The sequence below is a fragment of the Moschus berezovskii genome, chromosome 3 (genome assembly GCF_049115385.1).
Source record: "Moschus berezovskii isolate FMDL1 chromosome 3, NW_MosBer_1.0, whole genome shotgun sequence".
NCBI lineage: Eukaryota > Metazoa > Chordata > Mammalia > Artiodactyla > Moschidae > Moschus > Moschus berezovskii.
Genome location: NC_142462.1, coordinates 96,108,062 through 96,130,823, shown reverse-complemented (window position 1 = coordinate 96,130,823; position 22,762 = coordinate 96,108,062). Strand labels below are relative to the sequence as shown.

The 22,762-nt window shown below is 39.4% G+C and overlaps 1 protein-coding gene across 3 annotated transcripts in view; it reads right to left on the bottom strand.

Annotated features, from left to right (window-relative positions):
• The window catches only part of PTPRZ1 (protein tyrosine phosphatase receptor type Z1), a 200,944-nt gene extending 178,421 nt beyond the window's left edge, over positions 1-22,523 (bottom strand). For all 3 annotated transcript variants that reach the window (XM_055421178.2, XM_055421179.2, XM_088834645.1), the window contains exon 1: positions 22,191-22,523. In XM_055421178.2, coding sequence (XP_055277153.2) covers positions 22,191-22,248 — 58 coding nt within the window. In that variant the 5' untranslated portion in view covers positions 22,249-22,523. The remainder of the gene's footprint in view (positions 1-22,190) is intronic.
• Between the last annotated feature and the right edge of the window lie 239 nt (positions 22,524-22,762).

The following is a 22,762-nucleotide window of genomic DNA, read 5'->3' as shown; positions in this document are numbered from 1 at the left end:
AAAACAGGTTGAGGGACACACACAGGGACAAATACTACTAAGAACCTCTCTTTTCTTTGGGCTGAAACACTTCAACGTAAGTTCTCCTGCTTACCAACTACATGACATTGAGCACATTTTTCTGACCTCTCCATACTCCACTTCATTTGTAAAGCGGATGCAACAAACCTCTTGGGGTTGTTGTTACAGCTCAACTGAGTGAAAAAAAGGAAACAACACTGCTTGATACACAGATTGTGAACAAGAAACAGTGGTCTTCATGCTTCATAACAGACTTCACAGGTAGGAATTTCATCTTCATTTTATAACCAAGCACTGATCATGGCGCCTATCAAAATATATATAAAACAACTTCTGGTTTCAGGTGTGGGTGTGTGTGTGCTCAGTTGGGTTCGACTCTCTGGAACCCCATGAACTGAAGCCCACCAGGCTCCTCTGTCAAAGGAATTCCCCAGGCAGCAATACTGGAGTGGGTTGCCATCTTCTATTCTAGGGGATCTTCCAACCCAGGGATCAAACCCATGTCTCCTACATTGGCAGGTCGATTTTTTACTGCACTACCTGGGGCTTTCAGGTATGTCCATATGTTCCTGAGTCCTTTGACAAATGTTTGGACAGGGAGGCCTGGCATGCTGTGATTCATGGGGTCGCACAGAGTCGGACATGACTGAGCGACTGAACTGAACTGAACTGAAAGATTTAAAGCAAGCAGGGAGAAGCATCTGAGTGAATTCGGACAATGAGACTTACCTTAATTTATATCCCAGAATGAACCAATATAGCAAAGCTATTTGTTGGGTTTTTTGAAAAACAGATACTGGACCCCAAGATCTTTTTACCAACTCAAGAACACTTATATGCTCTAGGGGAGTTAGCCTTTGGCATCAAAGAGGTCACAGACTAGAATGGGATGAGAAATGTATAAATAATTACCATACAATGGATACAAGCAATGACAGAGACATCAGAACAATACGGCCTCACAGAAGGGAGAGTACCCCTCCTGAGTAGTAAGAAAGGTATCACAGATAAGGTGATGCTTGTATTCGGTCCTGGAGGGTGAGAGGCCTCCACTGGGTTGACTGGTTTCCTGAGTTACCAAGGCTTTGACCTTGACTCACAGTTGATGTCTGTGTCCTTGGCTTCTAGTTTCAGTTGATTCTTTCTATTTACCCCTCTCTGGTCATGTTTCTTCTTTTCAGCTCCCAAACTTGACCTCTCCACCCTGAAAACTAAATATGATTCTTGCCACCTGTATCTCAGGTTTCAACATCTGCGCTTGTGTCCTGTTCCGCTTCAGTCAAAGGCTGACTCACCTCTGCTCAGATTTGGATCATGAGAGTATCTGCTGACTAGGTCAGAATATTCTTCAGGAAATGGATTTGGGTCTCTTTCAGGGAAAGTAACGCAAGCCCCAACACTTACTCACTGAGAACACAGTTATCACTGCTACGACACAACTAACTCCTGAGCCACAAATGATAATTCCAGAATTTGCCTGGAATTTAAAAACTCTCTCTCTTTAACAATCCATAAAGTACCCTCAACCCGTAGACTCTATGTAACACTGCCTCCAAGGATCTGTGAAGCTCCAGCTGAAAGCTCCTCCATCTACATAATTTTTCTAGGTTTACATATGAGTAGTTTGGGATTGACACATATACACTATTGATACCATGATGTATAGGAGCCTGGTGGGTTACTGTCCATAGGGTCACAAAATGTCGGACATGACTGAAGCAACTTCACACACTGTTAAACAATGAGAATATACTCTATAACACAGGGAACTCTACTTAATGCATTGTGGTGACTTGAATGGTAAGGAAGTCCAAAAGGGAGGGGACATGTATGTATGTATGGCTGATTCATTTTGCTGTACAGCAGAAACTAACACAACATTGTAAAGCACCTTTACTCCAATAAGAATTAATTGGAAAAGGAGTACATCAAGGTTGTATATTGTCACCCTGCTTATTTAACTTATATCAGAGTACATCATGAGGAATTCTGGGCTGGAAGAAGCACAGGCTGGAATCAAGATTGCCGGGAGAAATATCAATAACCTCAGATATGCAGATGACACCACCCTTATGGCAAAAAGTGAAGAGGAACTCGAAAGCCTCTTGATGAAAGTGAAAGAGGAGACAGAAAAAGTTGGCTTCAAGCTCAACATTCAGAAAAAAAGAGATATTATACCTAAAAAAAGAAAAAGAAAGCGCCTTAAAGTGCCAACCTGGCCTGCACAGGATGTAGAACCTTCCAGTCAGATCTGATTCTGGAACAGGCCTGAGGTCTGGTCTCCTGCAGACTCAATCCACAGCCACCCAACCACCCCCTGCCACCTCAGAGCTTCAGCTCTAACTCCCAAGAGCTCCAGCAGGGAGAGACAGTCTGAAAGAAACAGAAAAAGTTGCTAAATGCTCATTCTGTTCAAATGAAACCTGAGCTTTCAGGAACTTTAAAACATTAAAAAACTTTAAAAGATTTAAACTAAAACACTTTTTTAAAAAGATTTTAAAAAGCTTCCAACACCAAAAACATGATATGAACTTGTACAGATGGTAGAATTTATCTTTCATATATTCAGTGTTACACATAAAAATATTAAGAATAAAATGAAGGAAGAAAGATGCAGAAAATGAACTTGAGAGATCTGGAAATCATGTATGAATATATCTCCAAGGATTAGAAGTTAGAGATATTTTGAGTCATGGCTGAAAATAAATTAATTGATTTGAATTGGGTCATGAATGGCAATGCCGCGTAGTATTGGCAAAGAAGAGAAAGAAAATAGAGTCAGGACCCCATAACTTTTGTTTCAATCCAATGAGAGCTGTCAGTACTTTTAAAGCTAAGAAAATTTTAATGTCCTGGGACTTCAATGTTAAGATAAATTTAGAGCAAGAGAGAGAGGGAAGAAAAACAATGGTAGATTTTTAATTTAGGAAAGTTTTACATACAGCAATAATTTGAGACTTTATGATGATAAACAGGAGCATTAGAATTTTCTGGGTTCTCTAGTAGTATCATCTTATATTAATTGCTCATGCTTTCCCATCATTAACTACTCTGTTTTACGCCTTCTTCTACTTCTCACAAATATACTCTGCATTCATTTTTCCCTTCAAGCTAATCAATCTGAATTACTACAATGTTAAGTAATTCACTCTGCACTTTGGCAGACTATAAATGTACGAAAAACTTCGCTATGCAGCAAGATGTAGTTATTGTTGGAGTAGCATCCATCCTGGTTTGATGTCTAAATCAGCAACGCATTCAGCAGCACTTCTCAGGCGGAATTCTCAGTTTACTCAAACACGTTCACGATTATTTCTGCATCTACTCAAAGGAAGTGTAGGAATACAAATGAATTTGCCACTATCTTTGCAGGAAAAAAATAACACTGCTTTTTCTAAATCGGTAGGGGTTGACAACAAACTTCAGTGTCTCATCCTCTACAAAACACTATTTGAATATAACAGAGATGATACCAAAGAGTCAGATGTGACTGAAGCAATTTAGCATGAACACCTATTACATTTACACTATAGCTACCCAAAACAGCAGATGAAAGACTTCCAAGAAATTCCTTTAATACAGAGACACCTCCTGAACTGCATGCTATGACAGTATTTTTGGATTGGGGAAACATCTATTTCCCACTTCTTTTGGATGTTTTTATACTTACACCTTACATAGAACATGAGAAAGACCATCCAATCCTTGCATGATTAGAAGAGATCTTCTCTGAAGAGAATTCAGTGAGTGTGGTGAGATTTATGAAGTCTGCACAATATTCTTGGATGTCTTCAAATGCTTATATGTTTAATTGTTTCAACACCAGAAAGGGTCATACTTCCCTCTATACATTTTCAGGTTATCACTTTCTGCTGTGACAGACTGAACTATACCACCAATGGATGTGACATCCCTTCTTCACTGGGAAAAAAATTCTTCTTCTCCTTCCACCTCCACTTATTCCTCCTCTTTGTCCTACTTAAACTAGGACAACCAATAGACTACTATGATATTGTAATTTTTTAGGGAAGATAACCATTGCTCAAAAACGTGAGCTAAATGACTGAATGAGAATGAATTCAGAAAGTGGATAATGACATCATACACCATCACACTCCTTGCTATTTCTGGATACCACAGTCCCTGAGGGTCTCTTGATTACTTGCACTTTTTGCCCATGAAGACTAAATGTATCCACTGCAAGCTGCTTTGGGAAAGAGGCAGAGAAAGTTGCTCTGCTCAGAAAGATCATTTGCCCAGGTTTCCTTCTTAGTGGGGAAAGTGAAGATGACTTTCCAGCTGGTGAAAGGGAGGGATCTTGGTGAAATATGGGCATTAAAGACAGGTGGCACAGGGGGCAGACAGACAGCCCTGTGCCCCAGGTCTGGGGAGAGAGGCAGGCACAAAGGCGGATAGAACAGTGACAAATGTCCATGCTTCAGAAAGCACCATTGGTGGTAGTAAGCCTGAAACCAACAATATCATGATCAAGATTCAGGTTGCCAAATCATGTTAATTTTTCCCCCAAAGAGATTAGTTCTTTGAAATGTGTGTGCTAAGAGGAAATTACGTTAAACCTTAACTCCAACCATGATTACTAATAAAGCTATTTTCACTGATAGGCACAGGGCTTAAAAGCAGAGGTTTTGGAAGCAACAGACCTGGGTTTCGATCTTTGCTCTGCCACTTTCCAGGTGTGACTTGAAGGTAAATAAAGATGAATAAGAAGGGGCACAACAGTAATGTCTATCATAGCACTATAATGGTTACAGGAGAACACAAAGTGTTTGGTACCACAGATGTCTCAACAAACAGTTAAAATCTGGGAATCACCCAGATAGAGAATACGCTTCCCAGGTGGCTCAGTGGGTAAAGAATCTGCCTGCAATGCAGGAGACACAGGCCATGTGGGCTCGATCCCTGAGTGAGGAAGATACCCTTGAGGAGAGCATGGCAACTCACTCCAGTATTCTTGCCTGGAGAATCCCATGGACAAAGGACCTGGCCGGCTACAATCCATAGCAAAGAGTCAGACATGATGGAAGCAACTGAGAACACAGACACACACAGGCAAAGGTAAAGAATCTGCCTGCCAATGCAAGAGATGCAAGAGACTTGGGTTTGATCCCTGGGTTGGGAAGATTCCCTGGAGTAGGAAATGGCGACTCACTCCAGTATTCTTGCCTGGAAAATCCCATGGACAGAGGAGCCTTGTGGGCTACAGTCCATGGGATCACAAGGAGCTGGACATGACTTCACACACTAGGCAAATAGTGCAGCCAGAAAAAAGAAGCATCCAAAGAAATGAGTCTTGAAGACTCCAATATTTAAAGGTTTGGGACATGAAAAAAAACCATCAAAAGTGTTTGAGGTTGCCAGTGAAGTAGGTAATCAATGAGATATCAAGGTGTGGGGCTCTAGAAGTCAAGTGACCAAAGCGTCGCCAGAAAAACAAAGTGATACCTGTCAATAGCTGCTTGAAGATCAACAAAATGAGGACCAGGGACCTTGACTATTGGGGGTAGCCATGTTGAGGACACTGATGTAATTGATGAGGACAGTTTTCTGAGTTGTGGATAGGGAATCCTGTTTAGAGTGGTTCGGCAGCAAATGGGAGGGGAACAAAGGGAGAAGGAAATACTTTACAAAAGTTTAACTGGAAGGAAGAAATGTGGCAGAAGTCTTTTTATAATGTTAGAGCTAATAGCATATTAAGAAACACCCATTATTTTAAACACATTTACTGGGACTTCCCTGGTGGTCTGGTGGTTAAGAATCTACCTTATAATGCAGGGGATGCAGGTTTGAACCCTGGTCAGGGAACCAAGATCCCACATGCTGCAGGGTAACTGAATCCATGCCCGTTGACACAACTAGAGAGCCTGTGTGCCACAATTAAGACCCAATGGAGCCAAGAAAATAAATAAATAAATATTTAAAAATTAAAAATAAACACATTTACTGATTAATTTGTATTATCATATGTTAAACAATATGAAAGAAAAAATAAATGATTTAATTATGAATGTATATAATGCTCCCCCAATTCTGCTGCTAAAAATGCTGTAAGCATTTGTACAGAGACTTGTTTTCACATGGAAGTTCTTCCAAAACGCTCAGAGAACTTTTATCTACATTTTCTAATATCATGTTGCCCCTTCTGCTTCTGCACAGAAGATAATTTCTCATCAAAAGCTTCCAAAGTCACAGTAAGCTTTTCCAAAAATATAGACCACTCATAACCTTAAGAGTAGTATTGCCTCCAATGAACCATAACATTAATGGCTGAATTTTGTGTGAGGATTCTCATACAGAACTTTTAACTCAGGCCTCATTTTAAATAACCAAAATATTAAAACATCCTTAAACAACAGGATGGAAATATCAAAATTCATGACAAATCCACACAATTCCTCTCTGTGCTCAGAATTTTAAAACTTCAATAAATTAATTCACTCTTTATGTAATTGTGTTTTAAAATCTTTCCCAAAGGAATCTCACAGGAGCTTTGGTCATTACTTATAGCTATTTGTCAGTTCTTCATCAGATGAAATATTGCTGTTTCCAGCTATTATATAATAATACCTTTTTAAACTTTTAATAACCTAGTTAATATTCTATCAAGCATCACTATTTATTTAAATAAGCACTTTTTAAATGTCTTTTAATTAAACATCTGAATATTGTAATTATTTTCCTCAGATATTCTGTTTTCTCTTAATTTTATATTTCTTCATTTTTAATGATTACATTTTGTCCTGGACATAGTAAAACATAAACTTTAAAATAACTTCTTAAATCACCTGTTATTCAATATTAGTGCAATTCACCCTAAGTTAAAACTAATGACTGTTTTTCAGTACAAGTGATTATATATTTCAGTGGATCCTCTGCCCTACTCTAACCAGGATGTTTTCCTGAATTAGATTTTATCCTTGTTGTTCGCAGAATTGGGAAATTAAAGAATTTCTATGAGCAAATAATCTATGTGTCTGTTAGTCTCATAAGTGCTTAAACCATTTTTACTGAACAGAACACTAACTTCTATAGTATTTCACTAAACATTTACCCCATCTCAAGACTTCTGTTATTAGCAATCTATTTGTTTCCATAATCTCTTTGTGTTTTGCATGTCTTCTTCTCCAGCTATGTTGTAAACAAGGTCAGCAGCCCAAAGAAAAGAAACTCTGATTCTTGTCACAAAATGTAGTTTTACAATGTCCCTCACAGCCCCTCAGGCGTGGCAAGACATAATTCTGCTATTTTCACATTTTTAGAAACTTTCAGGTATGAAGAACACTGCCTTTTTCTTTTCGAAGAAAAACAGCTTTAAGTCTACAAATCAAAAACTTACGCTGCTCAAAAAATATTTTAAAGCTTTGGGTCTAAGATAAAAGGTTGACAATACAGCTATTGACAGCAACAGGTAACCAGGGGCTGCAAAATATAGTGTTTTCTCCATGCTTAAATCAAACAGGATCTCACATATCTCAGATCTTGTTCCTGGTTTTAAAAAAAAAAAAAGGATAAAAAGAACTGAGAGGAATGCTTTTGGTTGGCACTGGCTGGGGTGCTGGAGGGACGAGGAGGTGTTAACAAGAGGGATCCGGTATCTTTTTGTTTCATGAAAACCCTGGCTTGACAGGAAATACAGGGAAAACTTAGCCACAGAAATGGTGCATCCGCTTCACAGGCCAAAAAGTAGATTCTCCCACCGCTCCTTAGAATAAAGAAACTTATAGTTCTCTTTCTCTCCTGTTTCTGGCCAGTCATCTTTCTTCCCTTCTTCTGCATTCACTATTGTACTCTATTCCAATCACTTAATTTTCTTTCTTAGAAGTCTGAATGCCAAGAGGAAAAAGCCCTTAGGAAGTCATCCACAATGGTTTGCCAATTCAGTCCAAAATCTATATAGACTGTTGGACCTATTAAAGTGAGAATGTGATTTGATTGACTTACTTTTGGTTTTGGTTTTGTTTTTAAATAAGAGGGACTGAGTGAATTTGAGGGTGAACTGAATTCTAATTCCTAATGCTAGGAATGTAATCCCAAGTTTCTTACCCTGCCGAGAGTGCGCTGAATGAGTTGAGGTGGTGGCGACACTTTCCTCTGACTAGAGAGATTCTGTTCTATTTTCTGTTTTTAGAGTGACTGCTTTGGAAAGAATTTCACTCACTGACTTATGCCACAAGTACTAACTGAGCACCTATTATATGGGCCAGGGGTCTCTAGAGTCTTGATATCAGGCTCCTTCAAGTGAGAGAGCTTCAAAAACAACTGAAATACAGTGTGAGTGATGTGTACCCCCTCTCTGCCCAAGAACAGGGACATGCCAGAGAAGCCTTCACAGTGGAGGTGAAAAATAACCAGAGATGCAGACAGGCACAAGTCACCAAAGAAAAAGGAAAACCCTGAGCCAAAATGAAGGCTTACAGGTGAGAAAGTTCAGGACAATCTGGACAGGTAGCCTGAGTTCAAATCTTGAAGCAGCTTGTCTTCCTAAGGACACCATATGACATCAAGAGTTAACATATGGGTCTTTCCCCAAAATGAGTAGGAACAATATAAACAACACAAAATCTGTTCTGTTATTTTCTCAATGGTTTCCAGGGATGGAAACCCTCATTCCTATATTGTGTTTCATTACTGAGGTTAGATGCAGGAGAATTTCTTCCTGAGAATTACAGAAACACAGTAGTAAGAGGAAAATCTTTCTCATGTGATGCAAGTTCCTAAACTTGCTAAAGGCCTTTTTAACAATGGCCTTCGACAAGCAATGATTTATGTCATGTAAGTAATGACTATAGTGTGTTTATTGAACTGTATGCATTTTGGTGAGGATTTACTAAATTAATAAGAGATGTGTTTGTTGCTGTTTTCATGGCCCATGTATGTGTGCGTTTATGTGTGTGTAAGCATGCATGCCTGAGAGAGAGATTTAATATGGTGGAACTTTCCACATATGTTTTGATCAACCAATATATGTGTCTGGAATTTATAGGTGGTGCTGCAAGAACATAGGCAATAAACAAAAATTTTTCATTCTTTGTTATTGGGTATGGTATAAGAATCTTAAGAAGTTCAATCAGCGACAAATGGCAGACTACAAATCCTAAGTGGGATGATAAGAACATATTTTCTCACTGGCACTGCATAGTCTGGCATACTAGAATGTAGCAGAATGCAATAAACAAGCATAATTACTTTCACACAAAAAGTCTATATCAATCTTTTCTTGATGACCTACTTTCAGTGAGTTTTCTCCAGCAATGCAATCACCCAAACAAATCTCCAGCAGACTGTGTACGACAGTCTCAAAGCCTCATGTTTTAAAAAGTCAGCACTCCCCATGTATTGAAAAGGGAAAACTCACTATGTGGAAGTACATATTCTCTGCCAGTATTCAGAAAGACCTAACCTGCCTCCCAGTAGAAGGGTTTATATGCAATTATCATTAGCAGAGAGATTATTTGGCTAAACATTTTCTTATCTTCACTTGCTTGAAAGCCATTGTGTTGAATATAACTTAATCTCTCATCATGTTTTTAAACACTAACAGTTGTTTTATTTTTTTCAAATAGATGCTGTAAAATTCTAATTTTAAAATGTGGAGGAGAGGGGGAAGGAAAGGGGGAGAAGAGGAGAAAACAGCCACCTTGAAAAGTTCCTGAGAAGTATAGAACCGGAATACTTTCATATGGATGTTTAGTCGTTTTGGAGGGGGATGGAGGGGGTTGGGGTAAAATTCTGAATAAACCATTGAGGAACAAAGAAGCATCTTGTGTGTTCCTGATCTCTTCTGCCAAGAATACTAAATGACTAAAATGTAATGAAAAGTTGGGAAGAAAATAAGTTGGAATCACAGGCAAGAGAGAAGCATTATGGGATATTCTCTTGCAGGATGGATGACTCCCAGGTTGCACTGTTTCATAAAGGATTTCAGGACAACATGCACTAGCCATACTGACTAATTAAAAATGACTTTATTCTTTGTGCTTCTTTCCAGGAATCCATTTAGCAGACAGCATTGCTAACTATGTCTAAAATTCTTGTCCCATTCTGATAGACTTTTAACTAAGAATCATATGCATATCAATTCATTCTTTGAATTGTAGCACCAAGTGTTTACCTTTGTCACAGAATAGCAGCTGCCACCACCAAAAAGTTAACCTCAAATCGGGACAGACTTAACTATGTAAATTATGTGACATTTTCTTAGCAGTAAGTAATGCTGAAGAGAACATACAAAAGTGTTTTAACCCGCACATATTGCCTATATATTTTGCTACTTATTTCAAATGTGGTAGGGTAGAATATTGAAGAGGACACACAAAAAGCTTAAAATTACTGAATGAAACAGTAAATGTGCCATGTTCAAGAAAGAGGAACTGCTGCTCATATGCTCACAAAGACATTTTTTCAAATGAATTCACATCTTTATTTTGCATTTTTAAATGACTTTCACAGACTTAAAATCTGATCCATACAATCTAATATGTATTTCATTATTCTCTATTCTAATATGCTCCCACTAGTTACGTTTTATATCTGTAATCAGATTAACTCCTCAAAGAGAAAAACTACTGAAGTCAAGCACAGCAATAAGCACACAGTGGTTGTTCAGCGAGGTTGGTGAAATGAGTTCCATTGATCACAACCAGACTCAAGCCCTTTGGAGAACAGCACTGTATTCAGGTCACAGGAAAAGACAGACCTTCTTCCTCTCCTTTCTTTATACAGGAGGAAGGAAAAGTCAGGCTTAAAATATCCTGGATAATTCCTTTCATTATACCTAATGATTTTTCCCAAAACTATAATCTTTGAATGCTTGATAAGTCAGTATCAGTTTTGAGAAGCAAGAAAACATGCGTATGTGTGTGTGTATGTGCATAGTATATATCTGTATTTATTTATCATGTATATAGGCATATCTCCACAATATATGGCTTCCCAGGTGGTGCAGTAGCAAAGAATCCACCTGCCAATGCCAGAGACACAAGAGACCTGGGTTTGACCCCTGGGTAGGGAAGATCCCCTGGAGTAGGAAGTGGCGACTCACCAGTATTCTTATCTGGAAAATTCCATGGACAGAGGAGCCTGGCGGGCTACAGTCCATGCAGTCACAAAGAGTCAGGCATGACTGAGCAACTGAGCATGCACACACACACAATACATAATATATGTATATATACTTATAAATATATTTATATATACTAAAGTATTTTATAAATATATATACTAAATGTCATTTCCCCACTCTGAAAGCCAAGGAAACTTGACCATACCCAAATATTACTCATGATTTCATTTAGCCATACTTCTTAAATACAAAAGCCTTGCATTCAACTCATACAACATAATATAGCTGTATTTTTTCATTACACAAGGAAAATATGCTTACATTTCTATCCTTGATAGCTGCCATTTTATCCTTTTCTGAAACTTAATGATTCATTAATTTACCACTTCATGCATTCTTAAGACATATAAAATAGATAAAATCTTATTGCACCTTTCATGTTTTGAAAGAAAAAAATTGCTAAAATCAACTTTAAAACAAATTCTAGGAAGACTATTTTCTGGATCATTTTTCCATGCACAGTTTTTATGTAAAACACAAGCTGCCAGCAATATACAAAGGTATTACCTTTTGTGATAGGAATATGATAGCCTTCAAGTAATCTGAAATCATGGACATTAAGAAAGCCTACTTACTGGCAGACAGTTGGCTGAAATGTCACAAAGTACCTGTACTCATTTTAAAAAGGACAAACACAAGGATTTTAAAGGTGAATGAAGTAGAGAGTTTTGATAAAACACTAAACTTAACCTGACACTATGAATATACTCAAATCCCTCCTAGCCTTAAAAAAAAAAAAGCTTTTTTAAGAGTTGTGACTAAAATCCAAAAAAATAGATCATTTTTAGCAGCACTATTTCTTCTTATTACTTCTCAAGGCACTGAGTTAATCAGTTCTGAGGAAATGTTTACCATCAATTCCTCTGTCCTGAGGTAACAAATTTGTTGTTCTACCAGTCAATAAATAGGCAGTCTTCACACTATCTTCCTCTATGTCTCTTTCTTCTAACTATCAAACTCTGTAGAACTGTATGTATTTGCTGTCTCCATTTTTCCTTCCCTGATATTTCTCTGACTTTAAATGGTCCTAGCTACATCTTCACCTTTCCAGGGAGGACATTCCACCGAGGACCACCAAGGACTTGCTCTCCAGAGTAAGTAAGAATGACATTAAGTCTGAGCCATCATACCAATGACACAAATCATAGGAGGCAATGTATTTGAAATATTTTTAATTACTATATAAAGATCACGGTATTATTATACCTTCAAATGATCTATCAAATTTCCACTATTACACAGGGTAACAGTCTTTTACCTGAGTTTCCTGATCCCCAGTCTCACTCTGCATCAATCCACCCTACACTGATATACTGAAGTCATCTTCCTAAAGAAAAGAGATCTACTTGAGTCATTCCACTGCTCAAAACGCTACAATATCTCCCCCTCATATATGGGATAAATTCCAAAATCCTACCTACCATTTGAAACTATTCCACTAATACACACCCTTCCCAATTTTTTCCTCCCTCTGAAACACCACATTATCATTTTCATTCCACGCTACTGTGCGTGCCATCCTTTTTACCACTAATACCCTCCCAAACAGTGACCCTTGAAGACCTATCCTTTCACCCTTCAGGATCTCCATCCAACCCCATCTCCTCTTAGAAATGTTCCCAGAGGTGAGTTTAGCCTACACTCCCACACAACTCACACTTTCATATTCTACAAACTCTACCAAGTATGAGAGCTACTTATGTATGGATCTTTCTCTCCTCCAAAGGTTTAACAGACGCTAGAGGAATAGTCTCTCTAAGAGAATATTTATCACAAACAGTGCTCAATAAAGATTCAATGAATTGATATGTGCTTGTGTTCCCACCATTTAGCCATTTAATGATTAAAAATATTAAAACAGCTATTTGGACCATCTAAAAATGTTCTTTGTTAACTTTAAAATGGGGTTATTAGTGCTTTTCAAATATGGTAAAAACAAACAGCCTAGACCTGGCAAATAATGAAAATGTAATATAAAAAACACACGCACAAAATAAATAGCTGAAACGAAAAGATACAGCTAGATCTTATATCTACTATATAAGAGAAAACAATAACTCTGACTCTAACAAATTATGTATGGAGAAAGAAAATAAACAACTCAATTAAACAGTAAGAATACGTATGATTGAAAAACAAACAATATTATGTGTCCATGTCCTGATTGCACCCATCTCTAAGTGGTTCAGTAATCCTCCCATCTGCTGATAGACTTGAATCTTTGGACCAACTCCAAGACTGTCTGGCCTCCTGAAGTTCCTCTGGACTTCAAAGACTATGAGGTCAACCACTATAGTCCATACTCCTCCTCCTAGGGTTACTCTGAAACTGAAACTGCCTTAAGAGGAGGGAGGGATGGGAAGTTTTCCAGGGCCTTTGTCCTGTGGCACTAGCTTTGTTTTAGGATGGCATAAAACTTGCCAACATATCTACCTTAAGAAAAATGAACTAAGATTTAGTAGTATCACGAGGTTGACCCAGATCTGTCAATTTTAAACACCAGTCATACTCTGTAATCTACCTGGGGAGTTTTAAGAAAATACTCATGTCTGGGGCCACACTCACACATGTACTTGATCCAGGGTAGGGCCCAGACATCAGTATGTTTTCAAAGTTCCCCTGGTAAACAGTCAGCTCAGGCTGCTATAAAAATACTATAGACGGGATGGTTTAAACGTTTATTTCTCACAGTTTTGGAGACTGAGTAATCCAAGAGCCAGGGGCTAGAAGATTTGGTTCCTGGAGAAAGTGCTTTTCCTGGCTTACGGACAGCTGCTTTCTCTCCGTGTTCTCACTAGGTAGCAAGAAAGAGCTCTGGGTCTCTCTTTTCTTATGAGGGCCTTAATCTCATCAAGGGGATTTCACTTTCATGATGTCATCTAAAACAAATCAAGGTCCCACCCCCAAACCATCACACTGAGTGGTTAGGCTTTCAACATAAGAAGAATATTGGGGGAAAATAAACATTCGACCCATTAACACCAGTAATTTCAAAGTGCAGCCATGACTGAGAACCACTGACCTAGATCAAGGGTTATCACCCTTCTATCACACCAAAACAAACATGATGAGGAGATCATGTGTGCAGTACACTCCAATGGGCAGATCAAGATTCTGCACAATTCTGTGCGCCAGGTGAGTTGCCACACTGAGGAATCCTATTCAAGAAGATGCAGTGTCAGAATGCAAGGGCAAAAACGTCATTACAGAAATTATTTTTAATTTGCTGACCAGGTGACTGAAAACCATGAGATAATCCAGAAAGTTCCTTATATCTGGCCGGCATTTTGTTATTCCAAACACATAACTGGGGCTCCAGTGGTGACCAGGATCTCTGCAAAAAGAGGGCATTCTAAACTGCAACATTTTCTTTTTTTCCTACTCAAGGTACTAAGTTAATCAGCTCAAACAAAAGGTCTAGTATGAAGACCCATCTTTAAATAAATATATTAGAGCTCTCGGCATCAAAAAAACAAGCAGTTTGATCAGTGATGGTTAAAGAACAGAAAAATTGTCATCTTAAGTGGGGAAAGCAGAGAAAAAGAAGGCTAGAACGATTCTCCAAGAATGGAAAGGTACCAGTGGACACTGTTTATGAATATTTTAACAGAAAATCCTTCTTTCTTACTAATTAATAAATCACTTTTTTCAAATATGTAAAGACAATATTTCCAAGGAAACGTGTAAAAAATTTACTTTTGTCAATGTGTACATAAATTAATACATTCTTATTGAATGAAACCAGAAAGTTCACATTAACCAGGACTCTGATTAATCACATTTACTCTAATATCTGTGTGGAAGTACCAAAAACAATAAAAAAAAGAAAAGATACTCTTCCCATGTTAATAAATTAGAATTTTTAGGCAGAAAGAAATGTTAACACATAATTTAAAAATTATGTTAACTACCAAATTCCCCAAATTATATTAACACATCAAAAATATTTTTAAATAAGGGTATCAAATAGTATCAATTTTTTTCCTATCAAACTTTATCACAGTGCTGAGCCATGCTGAATTTCTTTTCACCTTAAAATTTTGCTCAAAGGAAGTAGGGTATAAAGGAAATAGAAGCCAATAAAAAAAAAAGGTGAATAAGAAGAAAATACAGCAAAGATCCTAATCAAAGAGCAAATCTCTTTTTCTGTTTTTGACTCTTGTGAAAATTTCTAACTCATCCCATGCCTTGTTCCACTTGAATTCAACTAAATTCAAATATTCATGGAATATCTGCTCTGTGCAGGGCTGAACTAGGTGCAGTACATCACCTCTGGAATTACGGGCAAAACAGACGGATTGCTAAAGCACGAATATCAACACAAGGTAACTGCACTTCCTGTCATTGATCTGCATTCCATAACTGACTTGGGCCACTACCTCTTAGGGCCAGCTTGACCAGAGAAGATTTCATCCAATATGATGGTTTCTGATTGACTAAGAATACTGTCTTCAGATCAAGATCTGCATTTTTCATTACTGACTACTGACCATCCCTCACCCCCACTGCCCTGTCTCCCTAACAGGTAAGCATGTGCTTGTGTGTGCACGCAAACACACACACACACACACTATCTTGATGCCTTGCCCCCAGGACACATCCAAGCTTCATTGCTGCCAACTCACCTAGAATTAAATGCTGACTCAAAATTGCTTCTGCCACTATACCTGCAGCATTTATTAAGGGGGCTATATTTCTCACTCACAGATAGTGTCAGGATCTAGGTGAGGCTTAGGTGCATTTCTGGGAGAATCAAAGAAAGGGAAGGTCTGGTGCCAGGAGTGGCTAATATTATAGATGGATGGCTAAAGATCAAGGCTGACCTAACCTCAAACTGAGATCAGAATCAAAAAGAAGGAAATGCCAGAGGAAACTGGCTGATCTCCACAGCAAAAAGCTACTACTAAGAAGCCTCATAGTACTGTCTCTCTATGACCTTATGCATTAAAGATTTATTAAACACCTATTACAGGTGCTAAGTCCAAGAAAGCTAAGTCAAAGGGCAAATGAAATACAGTCTTTGCTCTCAAGAAGCTTGTCTAGCTTGTCTAGGGGAGACAGGCAGAGACATGCAAAGCAACACAGTGAATGTTAGAACAAATTTTAGAAAAGGAATGTGGGAGCTCTCACTCCTGGGCTATCAGCTCATCTCTTTCTCTCCCAGTAACCCCAGTCCATAAAGGCCACAAAGTGGCCCTTTAACTTTCTTCATCTATGGCTGCTCTATTTCCAGCCACCAGAATGTCTCTGTGATTTCTGTTTGGCTGACACAGCATAGGCCAAAAATAACCAACATGTCTACATTTCAAATAATTTTAATGACTCTAGGAGTCTTTTTAGCTGAGTTGACTTCTCATCAGTACTATCAATCAATACTTTATCAACTTTTGATTCTAAAGCAGCACTGTCTAATAGACTTTCTGCAGCGATAGAAATATTCTCTGTGCACTGCCCCATGCATCAGTCACTAGTTACGTATGCCAACTAAGCACCTGAAATGGGGCTGGCGTGAATGAGGGACTGAATCAATGCATTTCAATAAATTTCAAATTAAACAGCCACATATGCCTAGTGGCCATAGCACTGCACGGCACAGTTCTAAAATAGAAATATTTTAGGACTGTGCCATATGATCAAATAATTTTTCCCTTAATGCCTGTATGGATGTTATACATGACTCCAAAGGATTACAAACTCAGATAAAAACTGATTTCCTTTTGTAACTTGTGGCTGCTACCAGGAATTACTCCCAACAAGACATTAAAAGTTAAAGCACAATCAGAAGTACCTATGTCTCGTTAAAACTGGTTCTGACTTTTATCATTCTCACTTCATGAAGTGGGAAACATTTAGAAATATTTGAAAGTTAAGATATTTAACACATTAAGAGAGATTTGGGGAAGACTTAATCTCAACTAGTTCTAAAAGAAGAAAATATCCTCAAAGTGAGACTTAAAGGAGGTATTCAATGTGGGGACTGATTCAGATCAGCTAGACTGAAGGTAATGAGTATTAGGACTCTGGATGTTGATGTGCTGCTTAATTATCAGTGCCTACCAGATGCCGGGCACTTAGGAAATTTGCAATGTAGGAGTAGTTAAAATAGTATGGGGAGTTCCCTGGTGGTCCAGTGATTAAGAATCCACTGTCCAATGCAAGGGACGCGGGTTCAACCCCTGCTTAGGAAACTAAGATACCACATGCTGCAGGGCAACTAAGCGACTGCAACTAAGAAGAAGCCCACTTGCTGCAACTAAGACCTGATGCAAGCAAAAATAAATAAATATTAAAATAAATAAAACAGTATGGATGGGGATTTCCATATTTGGATCATGGTGGTTATTACCTGACTACATGCATTTGTCAAAGCTTTCCAATGATACATTAGAAATGATAAATTATGCCTTCTTTAAAAAAAGAGAGAGAGAGAAAGTAATATGGGAGCACACAGAAAAAGTCATGAATGGAGATCTGCAAGAAAGCAAACGGGAACGTGAAACGCAGCATCACCTCTTATATGAAATGAATTAGTAAATTCCAAACAGCAAACTGATCTCCCAGGAATGAAAGGAGTCTCACACTTTAGAGTCAGAACACAGAGACTCAGACAGGCTGTGTGACATTTGGTAAGTCATCTGACTTCTGTGTGCTTCAGTTTCCTCAGTTGAAAGATGTATAAAATGAAACACCTATCTGAAAAAGTTTGGGAAGAATGAAATGAGCAAATATATGACACATGTTCAGCACTGGGTCTGCACCTGACAAGCTCTGAGTACATGGTAAACAGAACTAAAACACAAGTTCATCTTCTCAAACTCTTCCTCTGAGGTCCTCTGGTCCTGAAGGAGGGAGGTTCATTTCCATACAACAGTCTAAACAGTTGGCAAGTCAGTGGTCAAGCAACACACCACGTGAGACAAAACTCAAATCTCCTCAGAGGCAGCAGAATGAAGAAATGCAGTTCATGCTTCCAGAAAAACCTGAATTTTTGCCGGAAGCAAAATTCCCACAACATAAAATTATCAGCAAGTTCCCAAATGTCTAGTGCAGACATGCGAGCATAAGTGAATTCATCAATGAAATGATTTATCCTGGCAAACTTCCGAGTGGAAGCAGCTATAGTCTACATAAATAGGAGAGATGAAAAAAAGAAAATTGCTACTCTGTGAATCAAAAGTAATTAATTTTCTGAATGGAGACTAGTTATTATTTGGGAGAGGAAAGGCATGAATATTTTCTGTCCCTGGTTACAATTTGTCTTTCAAAGATAAATAGACCAAGCTGAGAGCCACAACATACTGGATTGTACTGATTCCATGCTCAAGACAAATTAAGCAATTAATTCTTGCAGAGGAACTGGGTATAATTTGTAGTTAATGTGCCCCTTAAAGCAGTAATACATGATGTAAAAGTTCAGAATTTGATTCAAATTTAACAGTACTATTTAAACATTTTAGTTCAGTGTACCTTGCATGGCTATAACTCATTTAATTCAAAGATTCTGAATTCTCATTAGTTGAAAGAAACTATTCCTCCTTAAAATGCTCCTCACATACCTACTTCTCCTCCATGACTCATAATTAAGCCTCCTTACAGGAAGCCACTGAGGATTTTCCCATTACCTGTTTGGTGGGTCACAATTAAATAACGGAGTTATACAATCATTACATTAGTTCTCCACCTCATAGAAAACTTCTCAATTATTTTAGAGAAGGTCCAAATTCACTTAGGGAATTAACTTGGAGTCATCTTTATTTTCTGCTTCTTGGATAAAGAATCATCTTCAGTTGAATAACATTACATATTGTGTTCCTCATGTGATTTTTTAAAAAATAATATTGTCAGGTATCAGAAATCAAGTCCACAGTGGAAAACTGTTAATAGTCCAGAAACTTTATGGACATTTAAATGTCAAACTAGCTCGGCAGTTGTCAAAGTGTGGACCTGGACTGGTAGCATCTGTATATCATGGGGATTTGTTAGACATTGAGATACTCGGCCCCACCCCAGACCTACTGAGTAAGAAACTTTTTGGGGTGGGCCCCCACAATGTGTGCTCTAATAAGCTCTCCTGGTGACTCCAATGTACCCTAAAGTTTAAGAACTGTGAGCTAACTAATTTTGGCAAAACCATTTGAGGCCTCAGGCCAATCTTGATATGATTATACAAATAGATGAACTCACAGGTAATTTTAACCCCCCACTTACTCCCTCTCCCCCCGAAACCTATGAAAAGTAAAAGTGTTGCTCAGTCGTGTCCAACTCTTTGCGATCCCATGGACTGACTGTAGCCTGCCAGGCTCCTCTGTCCATAGGATTCTCCAGGCAAGAGTACTAGAGATGGCAGCCATTCCCTTCTCCTGGGGATCTTCTTGACCCAGAGATCAAACCTGGGTCTCCTACATTGCAGGCAGATTCTTTAACATCTGAACTAAAATGATCTCTAGTAGTAATTTTGAAAGAAAAAATTTGCTTTACTCCAAATAATCTGATGAAGATTTTTCTGTTTGGAGAGTTATTTAAAATAAGCAATTGTTCCCTATATCCAATTCAAAATATCAGGACATTTTGGAGACAAAAAGTGATAAGGTCATTATGACATTCTAAATTGCTAACAATGAACACCTTATGAATTTTACATCTTGTTCTGGATAATGGTAAGGATTGGAGCCGTCAACCTGCACAGCTCAGTGGGTGGACCTTTACTGAGCATATATTACATGTGCCAGTCCTCTCATTGGCTCCAAAGACCCTGAAGATGAGTAGTAAACACATCCACAAATTCGCTAGTGGACGCTGAGAGGAAAATAATTCAAGTAGAGACCAAACTTATTTGTAGATAATGTGCTTCCGTTTTTCAAAATGTGCTATCCTGAGATCAAATATTCATTGCATCTGAAGTAGCCATGACCCGAAGGTCATGTAAGCAACAATGTAAAAGGTCAACTTTGTTAAAGTGGGAAGGAATACAAAAGTATTTACCTGCCACTCTCAAAAAACTCATTCTGATTTCTAATGCAAGCTCACTTTTATCATCACATAAACTTGTGATATTCTTAAATAATTCATTTAATTCTTTCCAGTTAAATTTTATATCATCAAAGCATTAAAGAAAATGTACAATAAGCTGAAATCTATAAATACCAAGCAACAGGCTACAAATAATGCTTTACTGAGAAAAGCCTTTGCAAAACATGGTGTATTGAAATGGAATAGGAGTCAGCCACAAAAGGGAATAAAGTACTGATACATGCTACAACATGAATGAATCTTGAAAACACTGTGCTATGTGAATGAAGCCAGACACCAGAGGCCACATATCATATGGTCCTATTTATATAAATGCTCAGAATAGACACATCCATAGAAAAAGAAAGTAGATTAGTGATTGCCAGGGCTAGGGTCAGAGAGAATGAGGAGTGACTGTTCACAGAAGTTTCTTTGGGGGCTGATTACGATGTTCTGTAAGTAGATGAGGAAGGCTGCACAACTTTGTGAATATACTAATACCCACTGAACTCAACAATTTAAAAAGATGAATTATGCCATGCAAATTATATCTCAATTTAAAAACTTCACAATATACTCAGGGCATGCGGTTTAGGTGGCATACAAATAAATATTCTCTGGTTTATTTTTATATTACAGTGAGATTTGAAGTACCAAGAGGATCTGGCTTTATTGTTAACACAGATCTATAACAGAAAAGTAAATTCAACAGGTGTGTATTCAATGCCCACAGCACTTTCAAAAAATGTCTTCCCCTCACCAGAATCAATTGTATGGATTTAGAGAAAACCAGAACCAGATTCCCTGCAAGTCTTGAAATGTCAACCATGTGCATCACATCATCCCTGAGCACTCTCCTAAAGCTTTTAGAATTTAAATCATGTCCATGTATCTGGCATGCTATTGGCAACTATCACCATGTTTACAACGCAATTCCCATTAGTTAGAACATGGAAATTATTTCTTTTTGTAAAGATTACCGTGCCAAGAGCAGCACCATCTCTTGGATGAAATATACAGGTTAATATCTGTTTTATTATGAGCAATCTAGAAAACAAATTAGGATCCTCTAACTGAAAAAAAAAGTCAAGTACGGGTACTCACAAACAGAGGTACATCTTCTACCTTTCAGGTTAATGCCTCCAAACCTATTATATTCCACCATAATAGAATATCTTCACGAAGGAAAAAAGACATTTCGTTAATAGAATACAAAAATCTAGTTTTATAATTCTTCCAGAAAATGCTAGGAACACTTGGATCTGCATCCCAGGTAAATATTCTACCTGGCTTTTTCAGAAGGCAGTTTCAATATTAAAGGTGTAACCTGGAAGGTGGTGGGTGAAAGATGAATCCCAGTAACTATCAACCTGCACTTTTCCTCTGATGTTGGCAGCAGTGGCAGAACGTTGATGGAAATTTTGATTAAAACTTTTTTTTTTAAAGTAATGCCCAGACTTGAATGTGACTAAATTAAAAGTACAGAAAAACACCGAAAAGTCAGGTTGGTGCCTGCTCCTGTTACTACCTTTCGGGTGTGTGTGCGTGCGTGCGTGTGTTTAATTCGCAACAGACACGTGTATTTCTCATTCAAGCCCCAAATATCCATAGCGTGAACTTAACAGCAAGAATGCCATACAGTACGTAGCCCCGCAGCACGGCTGTATTTATCTTTTTTAAAAATGTGTATCGAAGAGGCTCTTTCCACACTTTGCAAAGAGGAGAGAGACGAGCTGCAAGGACAGGGAGCGCGATGGGCAAGCCCCCTCTCTCGGCGGCGGGAGCACCATCCCCGCCCGCAGGTGGACCGCGGCGGAGGTGCCAGGTGGGAAGGGGGCGCCTCCTCCCGCGCCGCTGAGCCCCGCCGTGCCGCCGCGACCACCGCGGTGGGCGCCCCAGTCCGCCGTCCCTCTGTCCTCCCTGCTAGATGGCGGCGCAGCAGCAAGTACCGAAGGCTCTGAACACCCCCGACCCGTGTCCCAGACGATCCCGGAGGGGAAATGTTAATGTTACCACTCACCCAGGCGGCAAACGCAGAGGAGCTGAATGCAGGCGAGGAAGCGCTTTAGGATTAGCATTTCCAGACGATCTGGGGGTTCCCACCGCGCGGCTCCTCTGCGGGTCTGAATGGAGAGGGCGGGGGCGCCAAGGAAATGTTTTCTCCTCCGGGGGATGGACTGGTGCGAGGTTGTGCGTGTGAGCGCGCGTGCGAGTGTCTGTGCGTGTGTAAGAGAGAGAGAGAAAGAGAGAAATAACAGGGGAGGAAGCACGGTGCTCGCGGGCCGGGGAGCCGCTGGCCTAGGCGCGCGTCGGGCGTGCAGGACTCGGTCTCGCGGGCCGGCGGCAGCCGCGGTCTGAGCGCTCGGAGCGCGGCGGCGCCTGTGTGCCGGGTGCGCGCTCCGGCCGGGCTGTGCGCGCGGCGGGGGCGGCGGCGCGGGCACGCGCGGGGGCGCCGCGCCGCTGGGAGCGTGCGGCCGAGCGGGGACGCGCGCGGGGGCCGGAGGGGCGCGGCGGCGGCTCTGGGGCCGGGTCCCAGAGTGGCTATTCGCAGAACGACACCCCGCCCTCCGCCCCGCGGCAGAAGCTCCGCTG